At 38.7% G+C, this 14,457-nt stretch overlaps 1 protein-coding gene across 8 annotated transcripts in view; it reads right to left on the bottom strand.

Annotated features, from left to right (window-relative positions):
• The window catches only part of CPQ (carboxypeptidase Q), a 549,531-nt gene that overhangs the window by 102,117 nt on the left and 432,957 nt on the right, over window positions 1–14,457 (bottom strand). For 3 of the 8 annotated variants that reach the window (XM_064267923.1, XM_064267924.1, XM_064267925.1), the window contains exon 8: window positions 3,696–3,765. The exons of the other annotated variants lie outside the window; for them this stretch is intronic. In XM_064267923.1, coding sequence (XP_064123993.1) covers window positions 3,696–3,765 — 70 coding nt within the window. The remainder of the gene's footprint in view (window positions 1–3,695; window positions 3,766–14,457) is intronic. 8 annotated transcript variants of the gene reach the window in all.

The following is a 14,457-nucleotide window of genomic DNA, read 5'->3' as shown; positions in this document are numbered from 1 at the left end:
TCAAAGCAAAAAACAAAATATTAAGTCATATTTTAGTAAATGTGTTTCTTCAGGGAGCAAAATGTATTTATTCAACAAACAGTTATCGAGACAGAAACTGAGGAATAGGGTGACCATACATCCCTGTTTGCAGGGGCAGTCCCAGTTTACATCCATTATCTTGGTGCAATTATTAGTAACGCCTGCTTTCTCTCACAAAAGTTTACCGGTTTGAACAATAAACCATATTGCCAGTCTACCTAGGAAGAAATCTGTATACGAAGATGACTAAGGTAGGATTGCTTCTCTAAGGAAGCAGAGTGTACCAGCAGAAGCAATACTCAGCTGTTCTGTGAATGAGATATACACAAAAAAGGGAAGGAAGCTACTGGTTTTTTTACTTCTTTCTGACCTCTGGACATCGGGGTGGTGGAAAACAGTTTGAAGGCCTCTTGTTTTCTCCATCCACATTCACTCTGTTGGTGATCTCATCCAGTCTTATGGTTTTAAATAAACCTATATGGCGATGAGTTCCAAATTCATATTTCCATGCTGTGCCTTTCCTTTGCACTCCACACTCATATTGAACGGCTACTCAGTATCTCCACCTAGATGTCTAATGATGTATTAGTTTCCTATGGTTGTTGTTACAATTTATCATAAATTTAGTGGCTTAAAACACAAATTACTGGATTGCATAAGTCTGAAATGAGTCTTGCAAGGCTAAAATCAAGGTGGTGGCAGAGCATGTTTCTTCCGGAGGCTCTAGGGGAGATTCCATTTTCTTGCCTTTTCCAGCTTCTAGAGGCTTCTACACTCATGACCCACCATAAATTGCCTTTCCTCTCCCTTCCTCCAATGTCATATCACCTCTGTCTCCTTTGACCTTCTTGTTTCCCTCTTATAAGGCTCTAACCCAGTAAACAAGTCAATCCATCCTTCTAGTTGCTGAGTCTAAAAACTTTGATAGTCATTTTTGACCACTCTCTTGCTCTTAGACCCAAAATACAATCTCTCAGCAAATCCTTTTGGCTCTATTTTCAACATATACCTACACTACAACAACTTCTCCCCAATTCCACTGCTATCACCCAGTCTAAGCCACCATTACCTCTTGCCTGGAGTATTGCAGTAGCTTCATAACTGTCTCCCTGTTTCAACCCTTTCTATGTTTTTAGCCTGTTCTCTACATGGAAGCCAGAGTAATCCTGTTAAAAAGTGTAAATCAGATGATGTTACTCCTCTTCTCAAACCTCTCTGTAGCTTCCATCTCACTAGTGGTAAAAGATGAAGTCCTTAACATTGTAAAGCCCTACAGGGTCAGATCTCCCATTACATCTCTGACTTCATTCCTATTAATCTCCATCTCAGTCTCTGTTCCAATCACTATGCAGTTCTTCAATTGTGCCTGCACCACAGAGCTTTTGCACTTGCTTCTTCTGCGTGGAACACTCTTCCTCTGAATAGCTCTCACTTTGTTCAGAGCTCTGCTGAAATGTCCTCTTTGGAAAGTTTCCATCCCATATAGAATAAGACACTCCCTCCCAACACTTACTATCTCCTTCTGGAAGAATGTAAGGTCCCTGACGGCAGGGCCTTTTATATTTGTGTTTACTACTTGTGGTAGATTATTGAATGACTATAAATCCTTCCCTTCCCTGGATGAATGTCTTTTTGGAATGTGAATTTGCTGCTACTTTCATCAAGAGGAACAGTGTCTTTCCACACTCCCTGAATCTGGGCTGGCCTGTGACCTTTTTTGACCAATAGACTATGGCAGAAGTGGTCACATGTGACTTTTGAGTGTAGGTCACATAGACCTTGCAGCTTCCACGTTGATCTTTGCTGCCCTAAGTCTGATATGTGAAGAAGCCTGGCTAGCCTCCTTGAGGCTGAGGTACCAAATGGGGAGACTGGCTCAGCTGAGAGCCAGCCCCAACTTCCATACATGTAAGTGAGGCCATCTTTGACAACCCAGCCTCACTGACCGGGGTTGTCAGATAAAATGTAGGACACCAGTTAAATTTGAATTTTAGATAAACAATGAATGTTTTTTTTAGTATAACTGTATCTTATGCAATATTTGGAAGAATGTAAGCTCCTTAATGACAGGGGGTCTGGTGCCTGGAACAGCACCAAGAACTTGTAGCAGGTGCTCAATAAATATTTGTCAAATGAACATTCTGTGTAATTTCTTGAAGGACAGTCATGTGTCATGCGGTAGATTCTCCCTCCTCTGTGGAGGTGGCTTCAGGAGCACCTCTATGTTCAGAGCCAAAACCATTCTCAAGAAGCACTTTAGCATCTGCTGAAATGCCTGAATATCTACTCAACTGAATTCCCAGAACTCTTCACCAAAAGAATGGAAGAGATGATCTTGGCTGGGAAGAATCTGGGGGCAAGAGTTATAAAGTATTTGGTTTTATGATTAAAGAAACCTCAAGTTATCTACAGAATATTGAATTGAACCTCAAAGAAGTCTGAACAAATTAGCCACAAAAATCATGCCACTCAACTAAATCAGTTGACCTGTTGAATAGAAAGACGGCAGATCCGGTGGCTTTTGGGGGCCAGTGGCTACAATGGCCATGAGGTAAAGAGAGGTGAGATGGAGAAATCAGGGGTGGGAAGAGAACAGCCCAGAGACCTCATGGGAAAAGAAGTTCATGAAGATGGCATGAAGGAGGTCTGTGGAGAATGTTGACCCTGGGAACGAGAGGATCCTCAAGATGAAGGGACAGGGCCACCAAGCACACTATATCTCCCAGAGAGTAAAAGCAACAATCCCAGGTGTTGATAGCACAGAAGCTGAGCTTTTACTGAATAAGAGGCAAAGGTGTTGGGAGGAGGGTAAGCGTTAAACTGTTGATGTAGACGGAGCATTATATGGAGAAAACTACATGCTCCTGAATATCTATAGACTCTCCCCTGAATTCAAGGCACTTTTACCATGCTGCCTACTCTATCTCTCTAGGTGGATGTCGATATCTCAAACTTAACACATCTAAAACTAAGCTCCTGATCTCTGCCTCCCCACCCAGTGCTTCCCATTCCACTTGCTCAGGCCCCAAACTGTGGGATCTCCCTTGACTTTTCTCTCTCACACTCTATATACAATCCACCATCAGCTCCTGTTGGCTGTTTCCTTAAAATATATCCAGAGTCTGACTATTTCTTACCCTCTCCACTGCTACCTCCCTGGTCCAAGATACCACCATCTCTCACCTAGGTTATTGCCTTGCTTCAGTTCTAGTCCCCCTTCAGTCTATTCTCTACTCAGCAGGGTCATTTTAGAATGTTCATTAAGATCATGCCACTACTCTACTCAAAGCCTCCAATGGTTCCAATCTCCCCCAGAAAATGGCCCATGAGTCCTGGCATGATCTGGGCTACTTTATATTGATAACTTCATTACCTTCTTCAAGCACACTGGCCCCCCTTCAAGGACAATAGCCTCCTTGCTTTTCCATGAATGTCAAGCATGCTTCCCCATCAGCATCTTTGCAAAAGCTCTCCACTTGGTAGAAAGCGCTCTTCCGGACATCCATATAGGTCACTTCCTTGTCTTCTTCAGGTCTTCACTCAAATATTATTACCTCAGTGAAGACTTCCTTGTCCCCTCATTTAAAAATAAAACAACTCTCTCCACACATATCCTATCTCTGTTCCCCGTCTTATTTTACTACTCAGCAGCTATATTTTTCTATTTTACTTACGTCTAGTGATCAGTCCTGAACCACCAGAATGTAAGCAAGAGGAAGGCAGGCCGTTGAACAGTGCCTGGAGCTGTTTAAATAAACAAGGTTTTCAATAAACATGTGTTCTGTGAATGAATACATATATGTGTTTAAATACACATGTATATATGTGTGCATGCAAACCTATGCAAGCACATAACTACATGCTCTTTTTTTAAAATTTTTGTTGTGCTTTAAGTGAAAGTTTACAAACCAAGTTAGTCTCTCATACGAAAACTAGTTGTTCTTCCTCTAATGAGACAGCACACTTCTTCCCTCCACTCTCTATATTCGTGTCCATTCGGCCAGCTTCTGACCCCTCTGCCCTCTCATCTCTTCTCCAGACAGGAGCTGCCCACGTAGTCTCATGTGTCTACTTGGTCCAAGAAGCTCACTCCTCACCAGTATCATTTTCTATCCCATAGCCCAGTCCAATCCCTGTATGAAGAATTGGCCTTGGGAATGGTTCCTGTCTTGGGCTAACAGAAGGTCTGGGGACCATGACCTCTGGGGTCCTTTCAGTCTCAGTCAGACCATTAAGTCTGGTCTTTTTACGAGAATTTGAGGTCTGCATCCCACTGCTCTCCTGCTCCCTCAGGGGTTCTCTGTTGTGATCCCTGTCAGGGCAGTCATCGGGTGTAGCCAGGCACCATCTAGTTCTTCTGGTCTCAGGCTGATGTAGTCTATGGTTTATGTGGCCCTTTCTGTCTCTTGGGCTCATAATTACTTTGTGTCTTTGGTGTTCTTCATTCTGCTTTGCTCCAAGTGGGTTGAGACCAATTGATGCATCTTAGATGCCTGCTTGCTAGCATTTAAGACCCCAGACACCACTCTCCAAAGTAGGATGCAGAATGTTTTCTTAAAGGATTTTATTATGCCAATTAACTTAGATGTCTCCGGAAACCATGGTCCCCAAACCCCCACCCCTGCTATGCTGACCTTCAAAGCATTCGGTTTATTCAGGAAACTTCTTTGCTTTTATTTTAGTACAGTTGTGCTAACCTTTCTTGTACTGTGTGTTGTCTTTCCCTTCACCTAAAATAGTTCTTGTCTACTATCTAATTAATGAAAACCCCTCTCCCTCCCTCCCTCCCCGCTCTTGTAGCCATCAAAGAATATTTTCTTCTCAGTTTAAACTATTTTTCGAGTTCTTATAACAGCGGTCTCATATAATATTTGTCCTTTTGCAACTGACCAATTTCACTGAGCATATGCCTTCCAGATTCCTCCGTGTTATGAAATGTTTCATGGATTCATCATTGTTCTTTATCGATGAGTAGTATTGCATTGTGTGAATATACTATAATTTATCCATTCATCTGCTGATAGGCACCTTGGTTGCTTCCATCTTTTTGCCATCGTAAACAGTGCTGCAATGAACATGGGTGTGCATATATCCGTTCGTGTAAAGGCTCGTATTTCTCTAGGATATACTCCAAGGAGTGGGACTGCTGCATAGTATGGTAGTTCTATTTCTAGCTTTTTAAGGAAGCACCAAATCGATTTCCAAAGTGGTTGAATCATTTTACATTCCCACTGGCAGTGTATAAATGTTCCTGTCTCTCCACAACCTCTCCAACATTTATTATTTTTTGTTTTTTGGATTAATGCCAGCCTTGTTGGAGTGAGATGGAAACTCATTGTAGTTTTGATTTGCATTTCTCTAATGGCTAATGATTGTGACCATTTCCTCTACATGCTCTTTTTGATGATGGTGGTGGTGGAAATGATAATGATGATGATGGTGTTGTGGTTGTTGGTGATAAGGAAACATCAGTTTTTCACCTTCCTTTTTTTTTTTTTCTCAAGAAAGCATAGAGTTCAACAGCTAAGGTTGTAAGCTGCATCTTTAGAGTGTATTGTATAAAGTACTTAAAAACATACAAGATTTTACAATATCCATTATAAATGTTAAAAATGGATACTTTCCAGAAGACTATATAAATTGATATCAATGAAAAGTTGGCCTTAAATTGTCTAAATACAAGTGAAACATCTAAGGTCCCTTCAATAATGAAACAAGAAACCCTTATTCTGGAGGGTGTGTGGCAAAAGTTGTCTCCTCAGGTGAAATCAGGGCTGAATACATCCTTAAGGAGACCCTATGTTGTCATCATCTTCATGATTAAAGATGAGAACCTCCAATGTGCAAGGCTCACCAAAATAAAGTGGACATCATACTCTGGAGGAGAAGGGCATGGGCAAGAACAACTGAACTGCCAACAGAGTGGGCAGGGAAGAGAATTTTAAATAGTTTTTCCAAAAAACAACAACAAATCCTCTAAAGTTGGTTATGCTAAAGTTAGTATAACATGGGGCTAATAATACATGGTGTAATTGGTAAAACTCAATTACAGAAACTAATAAATGTATCCTGGGACTACTTAAAGCTTTAACAATCACTTCACATACTTTGTAAGTTTTAAAGTATTAAGAGAAAATGAAAGGAAAATAATAAACAGATAAGGCAATTTAGCTTCCAGAAGAGTTAAGATAATTTAATAGGTATAGTTTAGATAAAAGGAGGCTATGGAATTGTAGCGATTACAGAAAAAAATCCAAATAGGTACCTGCATTGAACTAAGTAGGGTGAAGAAAAACAATTTTCCTCATCTGAGAATAGCAATAAGCAATAGCAGTAATCACCAAAAAGTAGAAGAGGAAAATAACTAAGGTAGAAAATAGCATTGAATATGTTGGAAATAATGATCATTCTGGAAAGCCACCTAAGGTCCACTTAGAGGAGAAATACTCAAGGCAAGATGAATAAAAGCAGTTAGTCAGGCACACAGACCCCTCCCCAAATTTCTCATTAGCCATCTGCCTTCCTCACCAGTGGTATCGGTGGTGTTTGAAGGATGCACAGGTGATTACGGTGATAATTCTGAGGGAGCTGTCCGGCTCTGGAGTGGGGTGATACTCCGATTCCCACTTCAGACTGCAGTTGGGAGCAAGAGGAGCTGACATACAGACGCTAATCTCATTTGACCCATTTCTTGGCCATTTTGTAAAATATATTGGGCAAATCACTTAATTTCTCTGGGCCTCAGTTCACTTACTTATAAAATGGGGATAATAATAGTTATTTTGCAGGTTTATTCTAAAGCAGGATTTCTTAATCTGGGATTCCTTTGGGGTTCAGAGATAGCATTAAGAGTCTGTGAACTTGAATAGGAAAGTATTATATCTTTATTATTATAAAACTCTAACTGAAATTTAGCATTGCCTTCAATTATGAATGTAAGCAATGAACCACAATAGTATTAGCAGACTCTATCACTTTGTTACCAATAGAAATCACAGATATTTTCCTATCACCTTAGACTTACTGCAGAAATCTCAAAATAATCTTTAAGTTCCTTACTATTTTGAAACTACAGTAATAATCAGATAATACTGAAAGATCTTGTTATTTAATGCATTTTTTAAAAACATATGACTACATCACAAATTTAATTTTATAAGTTTTGATAACTGTATTTTGCTAAAATTGATTTCTTTGTAATCCTACATGTTTTATTTTATGCATTCAAAAATGTTATTTGAGAAGAGGTCCTCGCCAAAATAAAGTGGACATCATACTCTGGAGGAGAAGGGCATGGGCAAGAACAACTGAACTGCCAACAGAGTGGGCAGGGAAGAGAATTGGTTTCTTTGTAATCCTACACGTCTTATTTTATGCATTCAAAAATGTTATTTGAGAAGAGGTCCATAGGCTTCACCAGACTGACAAAGCAGCCCATGGCACAAAAAAAGGTCAAGAACCTCCACTGGGTAAATGCTAGCTTTATTATTATTATTATGACCATCATCATCATTCCTATTATCATTATTAAACTCACCAGAATTAGTTTGTCCTGGACACCTGGCTTTGAATTCTAATTCTGTCACATAGTAGCTAGATGACCTTGGCCATTTAATCTCACTGAGCTTCATTTCCTCTTCAATAAAGCAAAGACCCTTTGTTTTAAGGGATTATTCTAAGGATTCCAGAACAACCTAAAATCTAAGGAGTCTAAGGATTATATGAGGTAATGTATTTGAAGTATATCTTATTTCAAACTATTTAGTTCTCTTTTAAGAGTAATTATTATTATCATAAACAAGAGTACCTAATACAGTGAAAGGGGCACTATCAATAATTACGACAGGAAAATGGGTAGAAACTGGACTCTCTCAGGCAAATCAGAAATCAGTAGGCTACTTCAATACTAATTTCTGATTTTTTGGTTTTTTCTATGTATGCCACTATAAAATTGAATGGTTAAACACCATATTTCCTTGGTTATAAGAATGATGTCTTTCTCCCATTTTAACATTCTGGAAATTGGAATGCATTTTGCTATTGAGGCACTCCGTAAGACACAAGGAAAGAAACAAACTGTGCCATATATTACGAGTCATTACTTGTCCGTGTGCAAACTTCATCAGGCAGAGAAGGTCTCTCTGGTAACTCTTTTTACCCTTCAGTTGTGTTATTTTCAATGGGATAAACACAGATTATTAAATGTTAAATTTGAATCCCTAATTATTGATTCAAATTCTTCAAAAAGTTTTGGAGTACATGGAAGACTGATTTTCATATATGAGTCAAAATAATTAAAGGTAGTAGACTTTGCAAAATCTTCAGAAGAGATCCTACAGTGTTCAAGGTTGGGAAGATCCTATAGTGTTCAACGTTGGGAAAGACTGGTGTAACCAATCCCACATTATGGTGACCTCCCACCCTTTTGAACAGTTTGCCAAAAGATCCTTTGGACTTTCAGGAGAAGCTGTATGGCTTTTAGAAATATTAAAAACAAAACAAAACTTTTAGCCAAATTGGAAATACGGAGGAAAGCCTATATTCAATATGCCTCATAATTAGACCATTAGCCCTAAATGTGCTAAAGATGTCCAAACAAAGAGCACAGGCTACACAAAGCGGCTCTCACCCTGGTATTGAGGCTTCTTTGCTAATGACCAAAATAAATCCGGAGCAATCTCTAGACTCTGAATTGAAGATGTTTCAGACATAGACTGTGATTCTAAGGACAAAAGTGTTAGATATTAAGGACAAAAGTGTTAGATATTGGGGGCAACGAAATGCTAGGTGTTGTATACTACTGCCAGTTTCAGAGCACTATACATTTAATATAGTTTTATTTTTCTGAAAAGCTGTATTAACCCTAACAGTACTCCTTACAATTGACAATCTTTAAATCAAAGAAATGGAGAATTATATTATTTTTAACTGTGTTACTTTATCACTCTTCAGCTTTTCCTCACTTCCCGTTCTCTCAGGCTCCACCGTTATTTTCGACTTTAAAACTTGAGAATACAATATCTGATATCTGTTGTTCAGGCTGGAGAGGTCTAAGTCATTGTTTTTTTTTTTAAAGTAAAAGTAAATCTCTTTCACCACTATTCACACGTCAACTGGTTGTACCATGCTTTCAGTCAGTCTGGATTGTTGCAGCTGTTGGTACCACACCCTGTAACATCCTTGGTTGCCCTGTCAGTGATAATTTACTCATATAAATCTTACTACCTTATTTTAACGGTGAAATATCTCCTAACAGGAGGAGGTGGCATTATACATACAAATATAGAAGACAATTTTTGACCTCATCACAGTGGTCATCAGAAGAACACACTTGATTCCAGCTGAAAAATTCAATATTAAAGTCCACAATTGCTGGCTCTTATGAAGACGATGTTAATTTATTACTTCATATGTGTCACTTCCCTATAATGAAATAATTAGCTGGGAAATTATATTTGCATTCTTAACATTTTTGCACAATAGGAATGTCAGTGTAATTAGGCATTCACTAGAGTTTTAGAGAACCGAAGGTAGCAGCTTTGTGTATGAGGGAATATTTTTTCTTCCTCTTCATTTTGTTCCATTCTTGTCTCGGTGATTCACAAAAACATGTTTAAATAGAGCCTTTCAATGGAGGCCATCACTACAGTGTGCCATATTAAGATAATTGCCTAAAAAGATGAGACAATAATAATCACATGGGTGGTCAAAGCCTTTCTGCCAAGCTCTCTGGAAGCCATTGGGCTACGCCTTAGGCTCCAGCTATTTGTTACACTCTTGAATATGCCTTTCATTCACATTTTCCTTTCCACTTCAGTTGTACTGGCCTGTGCCAGGCTGAACTATCCAAGAGGGGCAGCTCTTGATCACAACCACCTTTCATTTAAGAAGAGCAAACACCAATTCATTTTGGCAAGTGCAATTTTCTAACACATTCAGAAAACAGTTTGCCAGAGAATGTCCTAACAAACTGAGCCCTCAATTAGGAAGAAAAGAGTATGTTTAAGGTTATGAATTACTTATCAACCAAACAAGGAAAGACTAAATTAGAGCCCACTTTCTTAAAACCAAAAGCAAAACACAACAAGTGTTTAGTCTTTTGTGCTTTGAGTTTAGTTTGCAAATAATGACTAAATTTCTCCCTTGCAATTCACATTTCATATCCCCTCCAAGTCACTTATCCTTCCTTAGTGTTTTCACATAGGAACTACTAAGGCAGGTAGGATTAAAGTATACTTCTTGGAGACCTGACAGCTACCTTCTTTCATAATTGCTCCTTCACTGTTCTGAATTGCACCCTTAAACTAAGGTATCACTAAGTGGACCTGACCTGGGATATGTTTATTGCCTGATAATGTTAAAAAAAAAAATACAGACAAGTGAAATCTCTGTCCTTGGAAATCTTTAAAAATAGCATAAGCAGTGATCCATCCTGGTAAATGTCTGTCCTTGGTGTATCAGACACAGTCACTCTGGAAGGAGGACTGGATTTGTGGAGGGTCCTGATATATTTTCCTAGGTGTCCAAGCTCTCTACATACAGAGAAGATTTAAACAGATACATACACGTACTATTTCCATCTCTCAGGGATTAGGGTTCTGGTCTCATTTTTCTTTTCTCTTAGGTTAGAGACAATGGGAAATGTTGTAAGGGTGCTTCTGATCTAAAGACAATCTTTTTAATAGTGGAATGATCAAACGTTTATCAGTGTGTGAAAGGGTTTCATATCACTAAAAGATTTCTTTGAATTTTTTTATTTTTTATTTTATCCATTGTCCAGCTAAAACTTTATTATAGAGAAAATGCCCCAATCTAAGATAAAACTACACTGAAGACTGAAGTGTTTTTGTTTTAACCATTGTAGCAGGATTTTAAGTTCACTTCATTAACAAATACATATATTTTTAGACTCTTCAGAGAGCATACAAATACAAAACATTGAGAATTATCAGTGATCCTCACAGTTACACAATCTTATACTCCAAAATTTTGTAGAATATGATTTTATGCTACATGTTTTTTTAAACTAAGCACCTTGAAGTGACTTCTCCATTCATCCATTCAAGTATAATTGATTATCCAGCAAGCATACATATATTGGTATGTATGTTCTTCAGACTGTGGTCTAGTGGATAGGCACTTATATTTGAGATGGGTGGCAGAGAAGTACATAGTCACAGGAGTTATTATGACTGAAGTCTAGAACAAAAAAGCAAGGTTTAAGTTCAGGCTCTGTACCTAGCGGGCTGTGCTGTGCAACTTTGGGTACATTCCTCACCTTTCTGAGCCTCTGCTCTCTCATCTGTGAAATAAGGAAAACAGACATAGTCTGGCAAGTACCAGAGTCATTACTACAATGAGATCAGATGATGTCTGTGAAAAATTAATTTATAAACAATCACATAGATGCAAGGGATTAAAGTGGTATCTTATAAATGATAAGAATTTGTTACTTATCTGTTTGGGAAATGGGATTTTTCAAAATTCTTGATGGTTTCATTTCTCTATAGAATTCTATCTAAAAAAATCTCTAGTAGGGTACTAGATATTTAGATCTAATAAAAGGAACAAATTACTCTCCCTTATATGGAAAAACGGGCAATTTTCACAAATCACTTTTCCTCTGTCTACTATTATGTTCTCTTCCCTTTGACCTTTCCTAATTCAAATGACAAAACAGCTTGATTGCCTCCCATTTGGCTCTGCAGTGCATAATATAGTATTTTCCAGAACTTTGTGTCGGGGGTGGGGGAACCACCCAGCTATGCCAGTGATGGGGGATGGAGGTATGCCATACATTCTCCCAGTCCTCAGCTGATACCTGGGGAGCTCCCCAAAACACATTTACAAGTGTTTACCATAGCACTGTTTCTGATTTCATGGTGTGGTTCATCTCATTGATAAGTTTTATTAAATGAAACTATAGGAATCCATAAAAGCAAATTATATTCCTATTTTAACTAGTAATGGAAATTCTGCCTAATCTCAAAATAACTCATGTAATGAAACCACTTTAAGCCTTTCTTGAAAACCCCAGTTAAGCTTTTTAAATTTGAATTGTTGTTTATATATGTTTTGCTGTGTGGGATATAAAAGCTCTTTAGAAATTTATTCTAAGAAACTCTCCTTTAAGAGAACTCTGAAACTAGAGCCATTTAGACAAACTACTGGTTGCTAGGGGCAACCACAGCTTCTAGAATGAGTCATTGCAAATGCAAGACAAGAATTTGATAAGTGCAGGCAAGAGTGAGGTCTTCTGAAAGAAATAAGTAAGAAAAGTCCTAATTTTCTGTTTTTAAAAAATATGTGACTGTGTTTCTCTACACAAAATAGAGAGTAGAAAAGCTCAGAGGAATTATAGATGTTACCTAATTGATAAGGAAATTAGCGCCCACGTGTCTGTCAGTTTGTCATACTGTGGGGGCTTGTGTGTTGCTCTGATGCTGGAAGCTATGGCACTGGTATTCAGATACCAGCAGGGTCACCCATGGAGGACAGGTTTCAGCTGAGCTTTCAGACTAAGGCAGACTAGGAAGAAGGACCCAGCAGTCTAATTCTGAAAAGCATTAGCCAGTGAAAACCTTAAGAATAGCAGCGGGACACTGTTTGATATAGTGCTGGAAGATGAGCCCCCCAGGCTGGAAGACACTCAAAAGATGACTGGGGAAGAGCTGCCTCCTCAAAGTAGAGTCAACCTTAATGACGTGAATGGAGTAAAGCTTTCGGGACCTTCATTTGCTGATGTGGCACAACTCAAAATGAGAAGAAACAGCTGCAAGCATCCATTAATAATCTGAACCTGTAATGTATGAAGTATGAATCTAGGAAAACTGGAAATCATCAAAAATGAAATGGAACACATAAACATCAATATCCTAGGCGTTAGTGAGCTGAAATGGACTGGTATTGGCCATTTTGAATCAGACAATCATATAGTCTACTATGCTGGGAATGACAACTCGAAGAGGAATGGTGTTGCCTTCATCGTCAAAAAGAACATTTTAAGATCTATCCTGAAGTACAATGCTGTCAGTGATAGGATAATATCCATACGTCTACAAGGAAGACCAGTTAATATGACTTATTCAAATATACACACCAACCACTAGGGCCAAAGATGAAGAAATAGAAGGTTTTTATCAGCTTTTGCAGTCTGAAATTGATAGAACATGCAATCAAGATGCATTAATAATTACTGGAGATTGGAATGTGAAATTTGGAAACAAAGAAGAAGGATCAGTAATTGGAAAATATAGCCTTGGTGATAGAAACAATGGTGAAGATAGAATGATAGAATTTTGCAAGACCAACGACTTCTTCATTGCAAATACCTTCTTTCACCAACTAAAAGGCAACTATACACATGGACCTCGCCAGACGGAACACACAGAAATCAAATTGACTACATCTGTGGAAAGAGGCAATGGAAAAGTTCAATATCATCAGTCAGAACGAGGCCAAGGGCTGACTGTGGAACAGACCGTCAATTGCTCATATGCAAGTTCAAGCTGAAACTGAAGAAGATCAGAGAAAGTCCACGAGAGCCAAAATATGACCTTCAGTATATCCCACCTGAATTTAGAGACCACCTGAAGAATAGATTTGACACACTGAACACTAGTGACCGAAGACCAGATGAGTTGTAGAATGACATTAAGGACATCATCCACGGAGAAAGCAAGAGGTCATTGAAAAGACAGGAAAGAAAGAAAAGACCAAGATGGATGTCAGAGGAGACTCTGAAACCTGCTCTTGAACGTCGAGCAGCTAAAGCAAAAGGAAGAATTGATGAAGTAAAAAAAGGGAACAGAAGATTTCAAAGGGTGGCTCGAGAAGACAAAGTAAAGTATTATAACGATATCTGCAAAGAGCTGGAGATGGAAAACCAAAAGGGAAGAACATGCTCAGCATTTCTCAAGCTGAAAGAACTAAAGAAAAAATTCGAGCCCCGAGTTGCAATACTGAAGGATTCCATGGGGAAAATATTAAATGACACAGGAAGCATCAAAAGAAGATGGAGGGAATACACAGAGTCATTATACCAAAAAGAATTAGTCTATGTTCAACCATTTCAAGAGGTGGAATATGATCAGGAACTGACGGTAGTGAAGGAAGAAGTCCAAGCTGGTCTGAAGGCACTGGCGAAAAACAAGGCTCCAAATTGATGGAATTTCAGTTGAGATGTTTCAACAAACAGATGCAGCGCTGGAGGTACTCACTCATCTATGCCAAGAAATATGGAAGACAGCTTCCTGGTGAACTGATTGGAAGAGATCCATATTTATGCCTATTCCCAAGAAAGGTGATGCAACCAAATGTGGAAATTATAGAACAATATCATTAATATCACACACAAGCAAAATTCTGCTGAAGATCATTCAAAAACGGCTGCAGCAGTATATCGACAGGGAACTGCCAGAAATTCAGGCTGGTTTC

Source organism: Loxodonta africana, chromosome 14, assembly GCF_030014295.1.
Source record: "Loxodonta africana isolate mLoxAfr1 chromosome 14, mLoxAfr1.hap2, whole genome shotgun sequence".
Lineage (NCBI taxonomy): Eukaryota > Metazoa > Chordata > Mammalia > Proboscidea > Elephantidae > Loxodonta > Loxodonta africana.
Note: the sequence above shows the minus strand (reverse complement) of the source record. Positions and strands in the feature narration are given on the sequence as shown.